Source organism: Prionailurus viverrinus, chromosome A3, assembly GCF_022837055.1.
Source record: "Prionailurus viverrinus isolate Anna chromosome A3, UM_Priviv_1.0, whole genome shotgun sequence".
NCBI lineage: Eukaryota > Metazoa > Chordata > Mammalia > Carnivora > Felidae > Prionailurus > Prionailurus viverrinus.
In genome coordinates, this window is record NC_062563.1 from 23,411,828 (window position 1) to 23,433,581 (window position 21,754).

General features: G+C 42.5%; 1 protein-coding gene across 7 annotated transcripts in view; it reads right to left on the minus strand.

The window, feature by feature from the left end:
- CNBD2 (cyclic nucleotide binding domain containing 2) overlaps window positions 1–21,754 on the minus strand; it is a 68,233-nt gene that overhangs the window by 43,959 nt on the left and 2,520 nt on the right. For 2 of the 7 annotated variants that reach the window (XM_047853472.1, XM_047853476.1), the window contains exons 2-4: window positions 21,632–21,685; window positions 5,440–5,577; window positions 2,984–3,037 (exon numbers count right to left, since the gene is read on the minus strand). In XM_047853472.1, the coding sequence (XP_047709428.1) occupies window positions 2,984–3,037; window positions 5,440–5,577; window positions 21,632–21,685 (246 nt within the window). Of the gene's footprint in view, window positions 1–1,267; window positions 1,286–2,983; window positions 3,038–3,759; window positions 4,228–5,439; window positions 5,578–8,767; window positions 8,816–9,722; window positions 10,003–21,631; window positions 21,686–21,754 lie in introns of those variants that run through there. The other 5 variants (XM_047853474.1, XM_047853475.1, XM_047853473.1 and 2 more) reach the window with 5 other exon arrangements.

The window sequence follows — 21,754 nt, forward strand, 5'->3', positions numbered from 1 at the left end:
GGACAACACAGACAACTGAATGCTTCCATTATCTCAGAAAGTTCCATTGGATATAGGTGTTCTAGAATACAAGCCCCAATATAAACACGATAGTGGCTTCATCTATCTTATTTACCCCACTCTAGAATAATGCCTCACAGGTAGTAGGCACTCAACAAAATAAAAATAAAAATTTATGGAAAGAATGAATGTAAGAAGACTTACATAAACGTAGTTGTCACAGAAGCCAAAAGAAAGTGGGACATGATGAGTTCTGGACCATAGATCTGAAGCCTTGCATGTTCACACACAAGGGCAGTGTTTCTCAGTGATTAATAATGCATAGGCTCTGGTGCCAGGTACCTGGGTTTGAACCTTGGCCTGCTCCTTCCTAGCTGTGTGTCCTGGGACAAGTCACTTCTCTCTGAGCCTTCCCTACCTGAGAACAGCAGAACCTAACTGTATAAATAGCAGAGTTAATACATGTAAAGGGCTTACAATAGGCCCAGCTCCCAGTGAGGACTATGGAAGTGTTGGACATTTTTAAGGTCTGAATCCAATCTTCTTCCTTCCTAACCCTCTTTTGCTATCAATAACCCACTGAGATTTCTCTACAGGGTTCATTTATGACAAAACACAGATCCCTCTGCTTTCTATGAACAGAACTGATTCTTTGGGCCCATGAGGGGCCCTAATTCTTTTAGGAAATCTCTCTTGCCACACCCAGTCTTCAGAGACTCCCTTTCTCTGGATTCCTATAAAACTGATTCTGTTATTTAACTTGCCAGGTAAGTTACCTCACCTTAATTTCTACTTAGCTCCTTGAGGATCGGTGGGGATGTTACACCGCCTAGTATCCCCACAACCAAACACAGATCTAAACTTAGACCTCAAGGGGCGCCTGGGTGGCGCAGTCGGTTGGGCGTCTGACTTCAGCCAGGTCACGATCTTGAGGTCCAGGAGTTCAAGCCCCGCGTCGGGCTCTGGGCTGATGGCTCAGAGCCTGGAGCCTGTTTCCAGATTCTGTGTCTCCCTCTCTCTCTGCCCCTCCCCCGTTCATGCTCTGTCTCTCTCTGTCCCAAAAATAAATAAACGTTAAAAAAAAAATTAAAAAAAAAAAACTTAGACCTCAAAAAAAAAAAAAAAAAAGAAAAGAACAGAGAAGAGAAGAGAAGAGAGAAGAGAAGAGAAGAGAAGAGAAGAGAAGAGAAGAGAAGAGAAGAGAAGAAAAAAAGTCTGGGGAAAAGGGAGTATAATTCAAACAGGGCTGGTGAGACTTGGGTCCTACCTGCTTCTAGGGGTTCACAGCCTCCCTTGCTTCAGGCCAGCTACACCTCATTGTGTTCCTCTAGCATACAGGAAGGATTAAGGAAAAAAAAGAGGGACTGCCCATAATCCCACCACCCAGATTTAGCCATTAACATCTGGCATACTCATTTCTGGCCTTTTTCTTATGTATAAATAAAAATTTTGAAAATAACACTAGTTTTCCATTAAAAATCAGAACAATATACATGCTTACAATCTCCTTTTATCGTACCACCTCCAATCCAAATCTGCTCTCCATCACCAGGGTTTGCCCTTTTTATGTATTAATATATACTTATGCATATACATACAGCCACAGTATAGAGGGTTACAGTATAGAGGGTTGCTTTATTTTTTATTTACATAAATGTCAGACTTCAGATATGGTTTCTGCAACTTGCTTTTTCCCCCAATTTTTTTCACTATGTTTTTGAAATGTACCCATTGTTTCCAGTGTCTCATAACCGCTATAATAAACAAGTCTATGATTTTAAGGTTCTATGAGTTATGTAACCATCACTGCAATTGATTTCAGAACCAGTTCATCACTCCATAAAGAAAACAAGTGCCCATTAGCAGTCAGTCACTCAAAGGGCAGATTTATGTAATCAGAGCCAGAGTTAGATAACTCCTCGAGGAAGCTGAGAGGCCCTGCCTATACAATGGATGTTTTCCTTTGTGCCCTCTTCTCTCTCTCTACTGCCCTGCACAGAACTGCCTCCATCTTTGGAATTTTGTGGCTCTCAGAGTTTCTCCTGCCTCAAGAGTAAAGCTTGGATAACCGTCAATGTCCAGTGTCAGACACTGGCCAGTCTGGAAAGTTGGAAAAAAACAAACAAACCCAGAATTTGGTTGACTTAACATCATGGGGCATGAGAAAGTAGATCATGCCCAGGAGAAACAGGCAACAGAAGCCGTACCCTGGCTCCAAGGAGGGAGAGGGGGAGAGAGTGGCCCAGGTGGTCCTGATACCAGTTACAAAACTATTGTCCTCCCATCCCTGAGAGAAAAACCAACATGGCTACCCCAGGGCAGGGTCAAGTCAGGTCTCACTGGTAAGAACTTCAAATCCTTCCTATAAATAGGTAGACCCCTTTAAAATTTAAATTAAATTAAAATTTTTAATTTAATATCCAAGATTTGGTGGGAAGAAACTGGGAAGATAACAATTCTTGAAATTCAGAGAACAAGTCACATGTCCAAAGCCTCACCCAGATATGAGTTATTCACTCCCCAGAATGGCCATCTGATACCCATGTGGGAGACAGTTGTACCCAGTGTCTCTCAGAAAACTTGAAAGAGTCAGAATTCACACATAAGCCTGGGATTTTCCCATCACCCTGATTATTTCTCCTCTGCCTGGAGCTCTCACAGCCTCTGCTTTGCCTTTGGCTGTGTGTCCACAGGTCCAAGTACAGGAGCTCTTCCCTGCTGGTTCTGCTCAGCTTCTAAGGCAACAACAGGTTCAGGGGAGGGGCGGGATTCACAGCCTTGGAAAGTCAGGACTGGGATCTTGGGATCACTGAGATCAGCTAGTTTATAGATGAGGAAACTAAGAGGCTAGCTCAGGATGACACACTGGCTTGGTGGCAGAACCTGGACTAAACCCAGCTGTCCTGATACTCAGCCCAATGCTACTTCTAGGCCATCATGCAGAAAGAAAATTCCCAGCCAGCAATGTCAGAGTTATACATACCTCCTCTGCAACAAAGTCCATGGTATCAAATGTGATTCGGCCTTGCTTCCTTTTCTGGGGGGAAAAAAAGGAATGAAGAAGAAGAAAGAGAATCAGCAAGAGTGCTCCTAAAATCTTGCACTTAAACCCTCCTGTGTCCCCATCCCCATGGTGGTCAGGAAGCCACAGGAACCCTTTTACCAGCTGGCCCTCTCATGTCTACCTCAAAGGCCCAAATTCAGACCCAGACTTAGGCCCAGAATTGACAATGTGTCATTGTAAATATGGGCTGGGGGAGGATAAAGAGAGGAAGGATGGAAAGAGAAAAGAAAGAGGGGGAAAGAAGCAAATGGCAAAGTGGAGAGGGACAAAAAGGGATAAAACGGAGGCACCAATGAAGCCAATCTTCACCAAGTGCCTATAAGGAGCCAAGCATGTGCTTCTTCCTTATTTATTCCATTTCATCATCAGGACAAAGCAGGTATTACTGAGCTCCATTTTGAACTCGAGGTGAGTATACAGTCTTCTTCTAGAATATGGCCAGGAGGAGGAGGTGTAAGAGATCTTAGGCATGAACCAACCCAACTCTATCTCCTAATGGATGCAGGGGAGCTGTGGAAAGGTAGAGGAAGAGGCAGAGAGAAGGGGAAGGATATGTTAGGAGCAGCTGGGGAGAAGGAAAGGGACAAACAAGGCCCTGACCACCATCTGAGCCAAACCAGGACCCTCACCCATCTGTCTAGGTAGGCATACCTCAGGTCCTCCCCACCCAACTGCCCCATATATAGCTTGTGTACCTGTATGGTGCTTCTCAAGAAGGCCAGTGAAGGAAAGCAGTGGTACTCAGAAAGATATGAATTCACATGCTCTGATGAAAACTGGTCTCTCTACCCAACCCTACACTCCGGCCCCCCAGCTCTCTGCCCATTGCACATATGACTCCCATAGGCTGCCGTTGAGAGGCTTCTGCTCTGCTCAAGGCCACCCTGCCTAGGCAATGTTGTTTGGCCTCACACTCCCCCAATGACAAGACTGATTTGGGTCTTCAACTTCCAAATGCCCAGGCACCAGCTCAAGTCTTCTGGTAAACCAGACTCCTGTTACCACTGCATGATGACACCCTGAGTCAGAATGTCCTTCCTGACAGCAAACCTGTCTCTCAGGTTCCAATTCTTCCACTCCATCCCCTCCCAACTTATGGCCCAACCACAGGGCAGAATCTGGCTGCAGACTCCGTTGGTTTGGCCAGAATAATGTCTTTAAAATATATGAATTTGAGGGGCACCTGGGTGGCTAAGTTGGTTGAGCTTCCAACTGCAGCTCAGGTCATGATCTCACAGTTTGTGGGTTGTCCGTCCCCTCCCCGCCCTCAAAAATCAATATTAAAAAAATAATAATATATGAATTTGAGTATCTTTAGATAGGGCATTCTCTTTCTTTCTGCAGACCCAGAGGCCCCAACTCCCTGCTACATCTTAAACTCAGCCCCACATACCTGCTGGCCCCTTCAAGACCAATCTAAGACTGCATTTCTTTCACTCATCAGCACTGCCCATACCCCTCTCCTTCAGAAACCATTTGGGACAAATTCTTGGACTAAATCACTGGGTGGAGTTAGGAAGCAGGGCTGAATCTAGTCACTCTAGGCACAAAAGGAAAATGGGCAGAGTTCATCCAGGGATTGGGAAAAACTTTGGAGTCCTGGATGGTAATGAAGACACCTTTGGGAATCCAGAACAGGTTAACAGACGGTGATCAACTTTTCTGAGCTAAAAAGGGCACATGAGATATCACTGGCATAAACTGCAACCTTCTAGAAAATCTAGACAGCATGGTCTCCAGAGTGAGCAGGGCCATGCATGTGTTCCCTTGTTTAAATGGGGGGGACAGGAAAGAAGATAGAGAAGATGAACAGTGGTGGGCATTCAGAAAACCCAGACTCTAATGAGACTTCTGGATTTCTCTGGCTCCTTTGATCCCCGCTGATATGGAGATAGCTTCTTCCCTACTTCGGATGTTTCTTTCTACATGGAGGTAGTTGCACTGGTAGAACACTACCGGCCCCTTTCTTGCACATTGAGAAGGAGCGACTTAAACTCCTTGGTGAATTTTGGAAAGAAAAACTGGGTGTGATCATTCCTTCTCTGTCCCTCTGAGCCCACATTCTGCTATGTCCTCCTCTGTTATGAATGTGGGGCAGGAAGTCCTGGTCCCACAGTGGAGGCCTGCCTTGGTCCAGCACTGTCTCTGGGCACATAAGGTTGTCTAATTTGGGGATGTAGTTCTAGGTCATCTTCTCACTTGATGATATAAGTCACTTCCCAATAGAAGTCCCATTGTTAACAAAAGTGACAGTTGGGTCTCCTATCTGTTTTTCCCTTTGTCTTCTGTTGGTTCAGAATATGGACTAGGAAGTGGGGTGCTATTTATTGGACCCCCCTTAAGCCCTCATAATCCTGCCAAGGCCAGCTGCTTACATCCCAGAAGGAAAAGATAGGGTGCTTTCTGTGAGGAGTCTCAATGATCTGATATTCCCGAAATCCCCCAAGGCCTTGGCGGAACATTTTACACACTCGGATCATCACAATGATATCCTTGGTGAGCCAGTACAGCCCCTGTGGAAACAAAACAAACAAGATTGTAGAAACCATTTGTTTTTAACAGCCACCAGCACGCTGGACATTGCTAACAAGGTGAGATGGAAGAGTGGTGTGCCAGAGCCATGGTTATGTTTTCGGAAAGTTTTCAAGCCTGTTCAAATCATGTTGGTAGCCCAAAAATGGCCACAGCGGGGAGTATTTATGCCGCAGAAACAGATAACTACTACAAATGGGGGCACCTCCCTCCCCAAGAGCTGGTCATGTAAAATATTCACCAACCCAGCTCTAGTTATATACCAAGTCCTTCACTTTGGCCCAGAAAACAGCACAAATAACAGTAGGGTACAGTGATGCAAAGAGCTTGTATTTTGGAATTAGATGGATCTGAGGAAAGAACAGTCAAGCAGATGCAACACTGCTGGCTTTGAAGAAAGAGGAAGGGGGCCGTGAGCCAAGGGATGTAAGTAGTCTCTAGAAGTTAGGAAGTCCAGGAAATGCATTCTTCCCTAGACTCTCAAGAAAGGAATGCATCCCTGTTGATACATGGATTTTAGCCCAGGGAGACCCATGCCAGACTTCCAGCCAATGTAAGATAATATAATCTGTATTAAGCCACTAAACTGTGCGATATGTTTTTTTTTTTAAGTTTATTTATTTATTTTGAAAAAGACAAAGAGAGCCCAAGTGGAGGAGGGGCAGAGAGAGAGGGAAAGAGAGAGAATCCCAAGCAGGCTTTGTGCTGCTGGTATAGAGCCCAACTCAGGGTTCAAACTCATGAAACCGCAAGATCATGATGTGACCCAAAACCAAGAGTTGGACGCTTAACTGACGGAGCCGCCCAGGCACCCCTAAATTGTGTGACATTTTAGTTAACAGAAGCGATAGGAAACTAATATAATCACTCATCCAAGCTGGGCCATCGATTCCACGCATTCCTTGAACCTGGGAATTTGGAATTGGAACTGAGAACAAATCAGACTCTTTATGCCAGTATGAATTTGGGAGTAAGGGCAGTCACCCTCTGCCTGCCAAGTAAAAATACAGGGCATAGGGAAACAAGTTCAACACCACAGAGACAAATCCAGAATGTGAGGCAATCTACAAGTCAACTAACCCAGTTTCTTAAGAGACATACAAATAAATGTAAAGCATGAACCTTGATTGGACCCTGATTCATAATAACAAGCTGTAAAAGCCATTATTTAGGGACAAATAAGGAAATTGAATATGACTAGAGATTAGATGATATAAGGGAATTAGTGTTAATTTTCTTAGTATTATAGTGACATTGTAATTATGTCTTTATTTTTAAGAAGTGTCATAAAAAATGCATCTTCCTCTCAAATGATTCAGCAAACACACACCTATGCACAAACACAAACACAAATATGTACAGTCAATGTGGCAAAATGCTGACTGTTAGATCTAAGGGGTGATTATTACATATACTGCAACTTCTGTGCTTGAAAATTTTTATAATTAAACAAATTCAAAAGCTAAAAACTTTTATTAACTTCTGTTAATAAGGACATAATAAATAAAATGAAAAGACAAACTGAAGACTGGAATATATTGGCCATGCACATAATCAACAAAGGATTACTATCCAAAATTACAAAGAATAGCTATTACAAAAAATTACTATCCCAAACTGTTTTTTAATTTTAAAGAATTCTATAAATCAAAGGAAAAATACATATAACCCAAAAGAAAAATGAACAAAGGATATGAATAGGTAATGCAAAAGGAAAACTCAGATTACCCGTAAGTAATGAAAAGAGGGAGCACCCGGGGGTGCCTGGGTGGTTCAGTTGGTTAAGTGTCTCACTTCAGCTCAGGTCATGATCTCGCTGCTTGTGGGCCCTGCGTCAGGCTCTGTGCTGACAGCTTGGAGCCTGGAGCCTGCTTTAGATTCTGTCTCCCTTTCTCTCTCCCCCTCCCCTGCTTCATGCTCTGTCTCTCTCTCTCTCTTTCAAAAATAAATATACATTAAAAAAATTTTTTTTTAAAGAAAAGAGGGGCACCTGGCAGGTTCAGTCGGAGCAGCATGCTAGTCTTAATCTCGAGACTGTGAATTTGAGCCCCACATTGGGTGTGAAGATTACTTAGATAAAAATTTAAAAAGGGGCGCCTGGGTGGCGAGTCGGTTAAGCGTCCGACTTCAGCCAGGTCACGATCTCGCGGTCCGTGAGTTCGAGCCCCGCGTCAGGCTCTGGGCTGATGGCTCAGAGCCTGGAGCCTGTCTCCGATTCTGTGTCTCCCTCTCTCTCTGCCCCTCCCCCGTTCATGCTGTGTCTCTCTCTGTCCCAAAAATAAATAAAACGTTGAAAAAAAATTTTTTAAAAAAGATGAAGAAGAAGAAAGAAAGAAAGGAGGGAAGAAGGGAAGGAGGGCTGTGGGGGGGGGGGGGTGGGGAGGAAGAAACGGGTGCCTGGATGGCTCAATCAGTTAAGCATCCAACTCTTGATTTTGGCTCAGGTTCATGAGATTGAGCCCCACATTGGGCTCCACGCTCAAAGTGTGAAGCTTGCTTGGGATTCTCTCTCCCTCTCTCTCTGCCCCTCTCACGCTTGCTCACTCTCTCTCTCTCTCTAAAAATAAATAAACTTTAAAAAATATACATGGAAGGAAGGAAGGAAGGAAGGAAGGAAGGAAGGAAGGAAGGGAAGGAGAGAGAGAGGGAGAGAAAGAGAGGAAGGAAGGAAAGAAACAAGGAAGGAAGCAAGGAAGGGAGGGAGGGAAGGAAAGGGGTGCCTGAATGGCTCAGCTGGTTAAGCATCTGACTTCAGCTCAGGTCATGATCTCACCATTTGTAAGTTCGAGCCCCACATTGGGCTTCTCTGTCTCCTTCTCTCCCTGCTCCCCACCTCAAAATAAATACACTTAAAAATGTAAAAGAAAAAAAAAAGGAAAGAAGGAAAGATTCTGGGGGCACCTGACTGGCTCAGTCAGTGGAGCATGCAAATCTTGATCTCAGGGTTGTGAGTTTGGGCCCTATGTTGAGTGTAGAGAGTACTTAAAAATAAAACCTTAAATTAGAAAGAAAAAGAAAGAAAGAAAGAAAGAAAGAAAGAAAGAAAGAAAGAAAAGAAGGAAGGAAGGAAGGGAGGGAGGGAAGGAAGGGGGGTGGGAAGGGGAGGGGAGGAACATTACTAGAGATAACAGAAAGTAAGTTAAAGTGACAACGATACCATTTTATGCTTACCAGATTTGGGGAATGGAAGGCATTTCCCATGAGAAAAGCTGAAAACAACTGAATGTATCAGCACATTATAAGACAGTAAGAGGAGTGAACATAGCACTAGAGTTGTTTGTACATGTAGGTCTATGTGGGTAAAGCTCACACAAAATTTTGAGTGAAAAAAAGGTTGAAAAATGATGCCATTTTTGATACCATTTAAAAAAATGTGCTACATGCTATGTTGCTTACAAATACATACAAATGTAATAAAATTTTTAAATCTAGATAGGAAGGGTACACATCCTCAGGAAAGTGGTCACCAGTGAGGAGGAACAGAATGGGATGGTAAGAAGGTTCACCTGTAACTGTAATGTTTTCTTTGAAAAAATATATATCTGCAGGAAATATGGAGAAAGTTTTTATAAATAAAATTAATACTCATCACATACCAATTTTCCATTGTCAGGCACTATTCTAAGCCCTCTATATGTATTGACTCATTTAGCCCTCAACAATAAATCAATTCAGTAGATACTATCATCACCTTTACAGAGGCAAAAACAGGCACAGCAAATCAACTAACTTGCCTAATACTAATATTAGTCATAGGACTAACAGGTGATAGGGATTTGAACCCAGCAGTCTGGCTCCAGGGTCCATAAATTTAACCTATCACTCTGTCCTGTTGCCAGGCCTTATTCTCTCTGGATTTCACAATAGCAGGAAAGGTGGATACAGAGCCGTTCTTAGGGGCTTGGAGTAGCCTGTGGTAAGCCCATTGTCAAGAGGATAGTAGTCTAAAGGGAAGGGGTCAGGATTCAGTCTTTCTGAAGCCTAAAATGGAAGTCTACCCTTTGTGCCATGCTGGGACCCCAAAAGGTGCAGGGTGGGCCCCCTCCTACACCTGCCTCTCCCTTCCTCAAATACCTGTCTGTGCAACCTTCCACTCTCCCCTCCCAGGACCCCTGACACTCCTCACCAGTTCCTTCTTCAGGATCTGCCATGAATAAGACACTCTATATCTCCTCATGGTTCCTGAACTGGCAAATGGCATAACGAGCCCCTTTGCCTTTCAAGGGTAGGACCACAAATCCTTCCCAAAGAATCCACTTATATTAGAAACAAATAGCTTCCTGCAGTGGCAAGGTAGAAGCTCCTCTCCACTCCTCATACCCTACCAACAGCTTCTGAAAGCCTTGAGTTCTGAGAAAATCTCATTCTCAGAATCTCCTTACGTCACAATGGAGGGTTCTGGAAGAGAAGGCAGTGGGAAGGAATTGGAATCTGGGAGTCTAATATTTATTGAGCACCAACAGGCATTATCTTATTTATCCTCACAACAACCACAAGGTGAGGGGCCTCCTACCCAGTCCCTACATAAAACTGAGGCTCCAAGTAGCTAACTGACTGCCAATCATGGGGCCATCTTAAAGGAAGTAGGAGGTTTCTGGGCTGGGAGCAGGAGCACCCAACACCTCAGCCTAGGGGGCACTCCGAGGCTTAGAACTTGGGAGACCCTGAAGTGTTGGTGTTTGGCACTGTCCTACAAATCTTGTTAAATCAGCAAATCAGGAACACTCAGAAAATCAGAAGTCCTCCAGAGACACCTAGGTGGCTCAGTCGGTTAAACGTCTGACCAGTTCAGGTCATGATCTCATGTTTCATGAGTTCGAGCCCCACATCAGGCTCTGTGCTGACAGCTCAGAGCCTGGAGCCTGCTTCAGATTCTGTGTCTCCTTCTCTCTCTCTCTGCCCCTCCCCCACTCACACTCTGTCTCTTTCTCTCTCAAAAATAAATAAACATTAAAAAGAAAAAAATAAAATCAGAAGTCCTTGGCTAAATGAGGTTTAAATGTTGAAAGGAATTTGGTGGCTAGAACTCAATGACTCTGAGGTCCTTCCAAAGGTAGAGAAGAATATAGGATCTAAAGTACTGCCATCTACTAGATAAAAGATGGCAGTTGATCATCCCAATTTGCTCTCATACAAGAATCTTCAATAAAAAACGACTCTGGGTGCTGCGTGGCAGTTAAGCGTCTGACTCTTGATTTCAGCTCAGGTCATGATCTTGCAGTTCATGGGTTTAAGTCCAGTGTCGAGCTTCACGCTGACAGCATGGAGCCTGCTTGGGATTCTCTCTATCCCTCTCTCTCTGCCCCTTCCCTGTCCTCTCTCTCTCTCTCTCTCTCTCTCTCTCTCTCTCTCTCAATAAATACATAAACTTGAAACAAAACGAACAAAAAACCCTGATGACTTCAAGTACTGCATGATTTGCCATTCCTAACCAGCTACACCTATCTGCCAACCCTCTCCCCACTGACTGCCAAATGGAAGGACACAACATGGTAAAGACAGTCTGATGGTGAATAAGACCCAAGCTCTGAATTACTCAATTCAAAGGTCACCACTCCTAGGGTGAGCCACTAACCACTTACAAAGATGAGAAGAGATCGAATTGGTTTTTTTCCCCCTTACCTGGAGAAAAGATGCAAAGTACTCAGGGAAAACAGAGTATGTGAAAGTTTCAGACAAAAAGAGAGAAGAGCAGTGTGGGGCTTTTGCCTCCCCTTCCACAGACCTGGTCTTAAGGAAGGAAATACAAAAGTTTAGGGGATTTCTCAAACAAACCACTGGGGATGGGGAAGGCAAGAGAAATGGTGGGAGGTGGCTCCGGACAGGGAGGTACCTGATGGGTCCTGGGAGCTGCCTGACAGGTAAGTGATGTGGCGAGGACAGACTCACAAAGGGGGCTTTGGAGGATACTGGTAAGTAGGACCAAGAACCTGATGAGACCCTGAAAGTAGACATTCCCTACTTCACCTCTTGCCAGCAGTGGTTGTATAATTTCCCTGGGAATTGGATCAGTATTGGGGAGAAAGAGGCAGGAAGTTTGGAGAACCTTGAACTGGCCTAAGATGAATCAATCAGCATGAAATTACATTCCCTCAAAATTACTGGACTGGATCTCAATTTACCTGAAGATATCTAAATTAAGTTGTCTATGAGGAGGCAGGCTGGAGACTCAGACATTAAAGTCAGCTCTAGAAATTAAAAAAAGTGTCATTTTTGTCCAAGTTTCTAATCTTATAATTGAACTGTTGCAGAATAGAATGTCAGAAAGGGCATTGGTCCTATTCTACTGTGATCTTGGATATATCACTTAACCACATTGGGCCTCACTTTCCTCCTTTTATTTAAAAAAATTTTTTGTAAGTTTATTTATTTTGAGAGAGAGAACACGCATGCAAGTGGGGTAGGGGCAGAGAGAGAAGGGAGAGAGAATCCCAAGCAGGTTCTGCACTGTCAGCACAGAGCCTGATGTGGCACTTGAACTCACAAACCATGAGATCATGACCTGAGCCGAAACCAAGAGTCCGGCGCTTGACAGACTGAGCCACCCAGGCACCCCATCCTCCTTTTAAAACTGAGTCAGAGGGCCCCCTGGGTGGCTCAATTGGTTAAGTGTCCAACTTTGGCTCAGGTCATGATCTCACAGCTCATGAGTTCGAGCCTCACGTCGGGTTCTGTGCTGACAGCTCAGAGCCTGGAGCCTGCTTTGGATTCTGTGTCTCTCTCTTCCCTTCTCCCATTTGTACTCTGTCTCTCTCTCAAAAATAAATAAATACTTAAAAATTTTTTTCAAAAACTGAGTTAGAGTCAGTTCTACAAATAATTTCTTTTTAAGATCCTTGTTTTGCTAATTGTAAGAGTTATGCAACAAACATTTATAGAGCTCCAACTACATACAAAGCGTGAAAAGGTGAATAAGACATGGTCTCTGTTCACAAGGAGTTCACAATATGGTGGAAATGGAAACCATAAGAGAAAGCCACAAGAGAAAGCTGGACTACAATAAAGCTATAAAGATAAATTGAAGAAAGGGCAGGGCCTGATCAGGGAGCATGAGATGTAGCTGGAATGTGAGATGCCCCAGAGTCCTGGCAGGAAGTAAGGCTGAGCAGGCAGAGGTCACAAACCAGCCACCCATGGGCCAAATTGGGCTTGCAGACTGCTTTATTTGACTCACATGGTGTTCTGGTTAAAATATCGTTAAAACTTAACCTGGTTATCTTTAGTTGGGGAATGGGCTCTCTAATTCACCAAAGTCCTCACCTCACAAAATCGTGTTAACTGCCAGGCACGTTACCTATTTGCAATCCCCAATATAGGATCTATAGGGCCTCTTTCAGGCGTAAAGTCCTTTGACTATATAACCAGTGGTTGCAAAATTGTGGTCCACAGGCCATAACTAGCCTGCTGGCTTGTTTTGATAGTTTTGAAAAATTTTGAATTAGTTTGGGTGCCTGGCTGGCTCTGTCAGTAGAACATGCAACTCTTGATCTCAAGGTCATGAGTTCAAGCCCCAGATTGGGTGTAGAGATTACTAAAAATAACATCATTCAGAAATGCAAAGATGGTCAATAGAGAATCCATAATCTGTTAACGTGGCTAAGGAGAAAAATCATCTTATCTTCTTCATATATTTAAAAACTTTTTGAAGAGGTGTCTGACTGGCTCAGTGGGTGGAGTCTGCAACTCTTAATCTCGGAGTTCAAGCCCCATGTTGGCTGTAGAGATTACTTAAAAATAAAAGAAAAAATATTTTTTAAAAAAGAAAGAATTTTGGGGTGCCTGGCTGGCTTAGTGGGAAAAGTATGGGACTCTTGATCTCAGGGTGGTGAGTTTGAGCCCCACACTGGGTGTAGAGATTACTTAAACAAACAAACTTAAAAAAAATTTTTTTTTAAATTTTTGAGAGGGCCACACTAATGAACATGTCACTCTTGTAGACAAATAGGGCTCCAATGTGCCAGGACCTTAGTAACACTGCACAGAGCATGCTTCAGAGCTGTCCCATTGGTTAAGGGCTACCCCTGGTGGCATTCACTCGCTAGCTTTTCTGGACCGAGCAACCCGTGGCCAGAGAAAGCCTTCAGCGAAGCTGCTTAGAGTAGAAAGCTATCTTGTTGGCCTGTGCAAAAATGGCAAGTCAGGGGATTAGAGCCAACAGAAAATGCCTGGGGCTGCAGGCCCCTGGGAGAGCTGGCAGAGTTCCAAATTCTCCCCAAAAAGTCAGAACACTTGAAGACAGACCCAACAGCATCTTCTGTAGAACGCTGGTATGGTGAGGGCTGGGCTCTGCGAGCTTCCCTGGTGCCACTGGCATGTGGCAAGGAGAGCAGGGCATGTGGGCTGACAGGGAAATGCACACAGGCCATTTTGCAGCCCTGCAGCTGCCAAGCTCTATCTGCCGGAAGAGGAAAGAACTAAACCCATTCACTCACACAAAACCTCTGTCAGAAGGAGCTTTGCTAATGACCCTAAGACACTTCCTGCCAGTCTGGAATTCTACTTCAGTCCCTTCTCCACACTTACCTCCAGCAAATGGCTGGTTCAGAAAGAACTCACTTCGTTTAAAGGGGATTTATAATTAAAATAAATAAATAGCACCAGACCTATATATTACAGAAAAGTGGGAGAAGGAGACAGGGAGCAAGAAAAACAAATGGCAGATAAAAGGCATGCATCAGAAAAAAAATTAACATGAAACAGATGATAATCATGAACAACAAAGAACTCAAAGGGCTTAATACATTTTAAAAACAAGAGTTTAAAGCAAAGGTGCAGAGAGTTCAAAGAGATGCAGCTACTGGAGGAGATGGCATTGGCAAAGGTCAGGAAAGAAGTGTTGTGTTGTTTTGTTTTGTTTTGTTTTTTTAAAAAACCCACCTCAGAACTGAGGATAATTTCAGAAACATCAAAAAAGGACGCTAGCCTTGCAGAGGTCAGGATTGCATAAAGCAAGTGAAGGAGTTGTCAATGAACAATTAAAATGGAACCAAGAAATAGCAGAGCTAACAGGTATGGAGATACACAGAGAGAGTGGGAGGATTAAGTACATGGGTTTCTTGTACTTTTAAAGCTGTAAATCTCTGTTTTTTAAGATTTTAAGTAATCTCTACACGCCAACATGAGGCTCAAACCTACAACCTCGAGATCAAGAGTGCACCGACTGAGCCAGCCAGGCGCCCCTATAGCTGTAAATCTTAAGACGCCTTTTAAACCAAATAGGCCACGAAACAGATGTATAAGAATATTTAAAGATATAAAGGGAACTAACAACAATAATTAAAAGTGGATGGAAAAGAATGAGAAAAAAAAGTATAACAATTATTCTTTTTTGACTTGAATTTTACACTGGGTGTATATATATCTCACCTATTAAAATGAATGCATCAATTTAAAATTTTTTAAATTTATTTATTTTGAGAGAGAGAGAGACAGAGACAGAGAGAGAAGGAGAGAATCCCAAGCAGGCTCCATGCTGTCCACGCAGAGCCCAGTGTGAGGCTTGAACCCACGAACTGTAAGATCATGACCTGAGCTGAAACCAAAAATCTGATGCTTAACTGAGACACCCAGGCTTCCCCCACTCAAATTTTTTTGTTAAGTAAACTCTAGCCCCAATGTGGGGCTGGAACTCATGGCCCCAAGATCAAGAGTCGCATGCTCTACTGACTGAGCCAGCCAGGCACCCGTGAATATATCAATTTTTAAGTAATAAAACAAAATCAATGCAGTACAACACAGCTCCTAGTAAAGCACCACACTATAAACAGGTTCACTGAAAACTAGAAACTGGGAGGGTTGCAATTGAATAAAAATAAATGAAAGGAGAAGATAGGGAAAGGATTATAAAGTATCCAGGCTTCTCAATTTACATTGGTTTATCACGAACAATAATTACTAATAACTGAGTTAAGTGCAAACATAATCCAGCCAGATTAAGCACCCTAGACCAGTTACCTCCAGTTCATCAAAACATCAAAAGATCTTTATCCGAAGATCAAACACATTTGATAAAAAAGGTTATCAAAAAGAAATTAATAAAGTCAGTAGAGAGATTAGGGCAAGCTTCCTAGACTTCATAATAAAAAATAAAACACACACACACACACAGGAACATCCTGGGGGCCTTTTATCCAAACCACCTCATTAGCTGAACCTGCTTTCTCTTCACCATGATCACAGCTGGCCTTCTGAAATGATGTATGTAGTGTGTGGTGAGTGTAAATGAAATGATTAGATTACTAAATCTTTTGAACATATGAATGTCCTGTCTACTTGTAACTTACCTTAAAAATTTCTATTTAACACCTCACATTAAGAAAATAATGCAAAATAACAACTGTTGGCAAGGATGGGGAAAAACTAGAACCCAAGTGCACTGATGGTGGGAATGTACAACGGTAGAGCCACTGTGGAAAACAGTACGGCAGCTGCTCAAAATTAACCATAGCATTACCATGATTCAACAATTCTACTTCTGGGTATATACTCAGAGGACTTAACAGCAGAGACTCAAAAAGATATCTGCATACCAATGTTCATAGCAGCATTATTTACAATAGTGAAAAGGTAGAAAAACCCAATGTCTGTTGACAAATGAATAGCAAAATGCACAACATATATATAATGGAATATTCCTTAAAAAGGAAGGAAATTCTGATACATGCTATAACTTTGATGAACCTTGAAAACATTATGCTAAGAAGCCAGACACAAAAGGACAAATATTGTAGGATTTCATTTATATGAGGTTCCTACAAGAGTCAAATTCACAGAGACAGAAAATAGAATGGTGGTCTCGGGGGCTAGGAGGGGTGAATGGGGAGTTATTATTTAATGGGTATAGAATTTCAGCTGGGGAAGATGAAAATTTGCTGAAGACAGATGGTAGTGATGGCTACATGACAATGTGAATGTACTTAATGCCACTGAACTATACACTTAAAGATAGTTAAAATGGTAAATTTTGTTTTGTAGATTATACCACAATTTTTCTTTAAGTTAAATATAATAATGTTCCCCTTCTCTCTCCATTCCTAAATGATTGTCTAGAAGCCATAGGTGGGGCCAGCCATGGTGGGCATCTGACTGGGGGGTGAGGGGAGGCTGTGGTGGGATAGCAAGTAGCACTGAAGCCTTGAGCAGGGTTGGGGGAATGGAAGCAACTACAGGAGACTAGCTACTTGTAAGAGGATAGGTCAAAGAAGACCTTGAGAGCCAAGTTTCTCTCTGTTGAAGAAGGGAATTAAGTGTATGGAAAGGGAGAAAACTGGAATAAACCCCCTGGCGTTAAACTTGAGGTAAAGTTGTTGGTGTGAACTCATGGATTTCTAGAGAGAGACAGACACAGAAACAGAGATACAAATATACATACATACACACACACACACACACACACACACACTGGTAAAAACACAAAAATTCAACTGAGTAAATTTGAAGATCTAATTGGCTTTATCAAACAATTCATAAATCATGTGGTACCTCCTCTAGCAAACAGAGATGCTTTGAAGAGTTATGCAAAATGGAAGGGTTTCACAGAGAAGAGGTGGGGCAAGGAAGTCAGCAAAGGAAACGCGAGAGTTCCTGGGAGGAAAGTAAGAGTTCAGGATGATCGCTTCTCACTGGCTGAGCCACAGCACTTCCCATTGGCTGGGTTTGTTGCTGGGCCAGAATTATCTCCTTTCCTTTTGCCCAGGTAGTGAAGTAGTAACACCTTCCCATTGGGAGATGGAAGATACTTGTCCTCCAGTTTGGGGTAACTGGCCACAAGTGGTTGGGTGAGAGCTCCCCCTACTGGCCTTTCCAACTCCAATTTTAGTTGAGGTTTCCTTTACTAACTTTCGGGGTATATACATGCATGCATACATATATACATACATACACCCTAGCTCTGTTCATGAGGGAGTCATACATACACGCATGCATGCATACATACATACATACACCCTAGCTTTGTTCCTGAGGGAGCCTGGGAGCAGCAATTATTCCAACAGCAACGAACAAACCCAGTGTCCAAATCCTGGTTTCTAAACACCATTCTCCACTAAAAGAATAAAGGTTTCTTGGAGAAATGGCTGATTCCAGAGCTGGGATGGGGAAGGTACAATGTGCTTAAAACTAAGGAAAATTTCAAAAAATGATGGCACATGTCAAAAGGATACAAAAGGACATGAGCAGGTTCCCACTGGTCAAATCCAGGATAATTTGAGCATCAGAATGAATAATGAATTCCAGTGGTAAGCAAGATGCAGTAATCCCATTACAGCCTCTCTCCCTCGTCTCTTACAACTAAAAACTTTGGACAAAACACAAACAGCAACTAACTTGGGACTCTTACAAGTAAATAATGGCAAGTGTACTGGGGGGTTGGTAGTAAAAAAGAAGAAACAGGGGCTCCTGGGTAGCTTAGTTGGTTGAAAGTCCAACTTCGGCTCAGGTCATGATCTCACAGTTCGAGGGTTTGAGCCCCATATTGGGCTCGCTACTGCCAGCACAGAGCCTGCTTCGGATCTTCTGTCCCCCTCTCTCTGCCCCTCCCTTGCTTGCACTCTCTCTCTCTCTCTCAAAAATAAATTTTAAAAAACAAAACAAACAAAAAAAACCAACCAAACAAACAAACAAACAAATCCCATTGGGGGTGAGTTTCCAGGTTTAATGAAGTAACAGGATATAAGTAACTAGACAAAAATCAATTGTATTTTTATATACTATCAAACAATTAGAAACTAAAAATTTTTAAACAATACCATTTGTAGTAGCACTAAAAACACAAAATACTTAGGTATAAATATAACATAATATGTGCAGATTCTGTATGATGAAAACAATGAAACATTGATGTAAGAAATTAAAGAACACCTAAATAATACCAAACCTGGTCCCAGTTCCTTTGCATATATTTCCTCATTGATTCTTCAGAGCCAATCTGTGAGGTAGTTACTACCCCCAAGCTCAGAAAGAGTCTGATTTATCTAAGCCATATTATAAAATAATTCATAGCAGCTTTATTTGGAATAGCCCCAAATTGGAAATAATGCAAATGTCTTTCAACCAGTGCCAGGATAAGCAAGCCATGGTGTACATCCCCACTATGGATTATTACTCAGCAATAAAAATGAACAAACTACTGACATACAAAACAACCTAGATGAATTAGATGAATCTCCAGGGATTTATTCTGAATGAAAAAAGCCAGTCCCAAATGGCTACTTACTGTATGATTCCATTTACATAACACTTTTTGAAGTGATAAAATCATAGAGATGGAGAACAGATTAGTGGTTGCCTGCAGCTAAGGATAGGGGGGCTGTTAGCGGAGAGGAATGGGTGTAACTATAAAGTGGTAGCAATTATAAAGGGATTGTCAGAGCCAGACCCGAAGACCTGACTTTTACTGCCTACCTGCTTGTACTCACCAACCTTTGTCCCACATTTTTCCTTAAGTTCTTCTTTCCAGCTTATCTTTAATTCAGGCAAAAGACCCCAAGGGGCATAACATCCCTGTGGTGGGAACAAAAACTAACCCTCAAGCAATAACAACTTCCTGGACAAAGTTGCAGCAGGCCCAGATCACCCAGACCAGTCTGAACACAATCCCTGACTCACACTTGTGCAGATGGATGATGGGGTGACCAACTGTTACCTTCACCTCACTATAATACTAAAACCTTGGGGCACCTGGATGGCTCAGCTGGTTAAGCGTCTGATGTTGGCTCAAATCATGACCTCACAGTTCATAAGTTCGAGCCCCGCATGAAGCTCTGTGCTGACAGTTCAGAGCCTGAAGCCTGCTTCAGATTCTCTATCTCCCTCTCTCTCTCTGCCCCTCCCCGGCTCGCACTCTGTCTCTCTCTCTCAAAAAATAAATAAACAGGAAACAATCAGCAAAACTAAAAGGCAAGCCAACATAATGGGAGAAGATATTTGCAAATGACATATCAGATAAAGGGTTAGTATCCAAAATCTATAAAGAACTTATCAAACTCAACACCCAAAAAACAAATAATCCAGTGAAGAAATGGGCAAAAGACATGAATAGACACTTCTCCAAAGAAGACACGCAGATGGCCAACTGACACATGAAAAAATGCTTAACATCACTCATCATCAGGGAAATACAAATCAAAACCACAATGAGATACCACCTTACACCTGTCAGAATGGCTAACATTAACAACTCAGGCAACAACAGATGTTGGCAAAGATGTGGAAAAAGAGGATCTCTTTTGCATTGTTGGTGGGAATGCAAGCTGGTGCAGCCAGTATGGAAAACAGTATGGAGGTTCCTCAAAAGACTAAAAATAGAACTACCCTACGACCCAGCAATTGCACTACTAGGCATTTATCCACTGGATACAGGTGTGCTGTTTCGAAGGGACACATGCAACCCCATGTTTATAGCAGCACTATCAACAATAGCCAAAGTATGGAAAGGGCCCAAATGTCCATCAATGGATAAATGCATAAAGAAGATGTGGTATATATATACAATGGGGCATTACTCAGCAATCAAAAAGGATGAAATCTTGCCATTTGCAACTACATGGATGGAACTGGAGGGTATTGTGCTAAGTGAAATTAGTCAATCAGAGAAAGACAAAAATCATATGACTTCACTCATATGAAGACTTTAAGAGACAAAACAGATGAACATAAGGGAAGGGAAACAAAAATAATATAAAAACAGGGAGGGGACAAAACAGAAGAGACTCACAAATATGGAGAACAAACTGAGGGTTACTGGAGGGGTTGTGGGAAGGGGGATGGGCTAAATGGGTAAGGGGCACTAAGGAATCTACTCCTGAAATCATTGTTGCACTATATGCTAATTTGAATGTAAATTAAAAAAAAAATTTTTTTTTGAACGTTTATTTATTTTTGGGACAGAGAGAGACAGAGCATGAACGGGGGAGGGGCAGAGAGAGAGGGAGACACAGAATCGGAAACAGGCTCCAGGCTCTGAGCCATCAGCCCAGAGCCCGACGCGGGGCTCGAACTCCGGGACCACGAGATCGTGACCTGGCTGAAGTCGGACGCTTAACCGACTGCGCCACCCAGGCGCCCCATAAATTTTAAAAAATAAAAAGTAAAATTAAAAAAAAATAAACAAACAAACATGATAATACTAAAATCTCCACTCAAGGAGGAGCACAAGCTTCATTTACATAATATACACTGCATGTATAGGCATGGATCCTTAAGGTGCATGCACAACCTTATGCCCACCTCTAACATGTGATGACAAGGCCCTCCTTATCTAAATATTCATCCTAACCCCAAATAAAAGGAATCCATTCATCTTTGCTTAGGGAGTCACAGCTTCAGAAGTTATTACCCATGATCTCCTTAGTTGCTGCAAATAAAGTTTACTTTGTGAGCTCTACGTGGTATGGTCTCTATCTGTGATTCATTAAAAATCAAACTCACTTTAGTTTGGTTACAGGATCTTAGTGCTCATCAAATGTTTCTAGATATTGATTGTGGTACAGCTGCATGGTAAAACTGCATAAGCCTGCATACATATACAAATGAGTACTTATAAAACTGGTGAAATCTGAATAAACTCTGTGGCTTCTATCATTGTCAATTTCCTGGTTTTGACATTGTATTATGGTTATGTAGGGCATTACCACTGGGGGAAATTGGATGAAGTGTGCATGAGACCTCTCTGTTCTATTTTTGCAACTTTCTATGAATCTATGGTTATTTCCATATAAAAAAAAAATGTATCCAGGCTTCTTTACCACAACCGTCAACAGTACGCCATCAAAAGACACCAGTGTCTGAAAGAATATGGGAGTCATATTAGAGCTCCCCTGCAGAGATGAAACCAACTGCTTGCCTCTTTCCTTGATTCAACATTTCCTGAGAGTCAACTGGGAATTCGGCCTTGTGTTGAAAGCTAAGTGATAGGAGATGCATCATTTAGGATCCCTTCCCAAGTGAGCTTCCAAACTAGTGCTAATGAAAAGGCCTAATATGGTAAGAACATCGTACTACAAGTCAAAAGAATTCTGTTCTCATGGAACCACTTACTAGTTTTTTTAGTTTGGACCAATCCATTTCCTTGTGGTGCACTGACTTCTTAACCTGGAAAATTCAGGAGAATGGAACACATATAAATATATTTTAAACTTAACCTGGGCCCTGTGGGTGGGT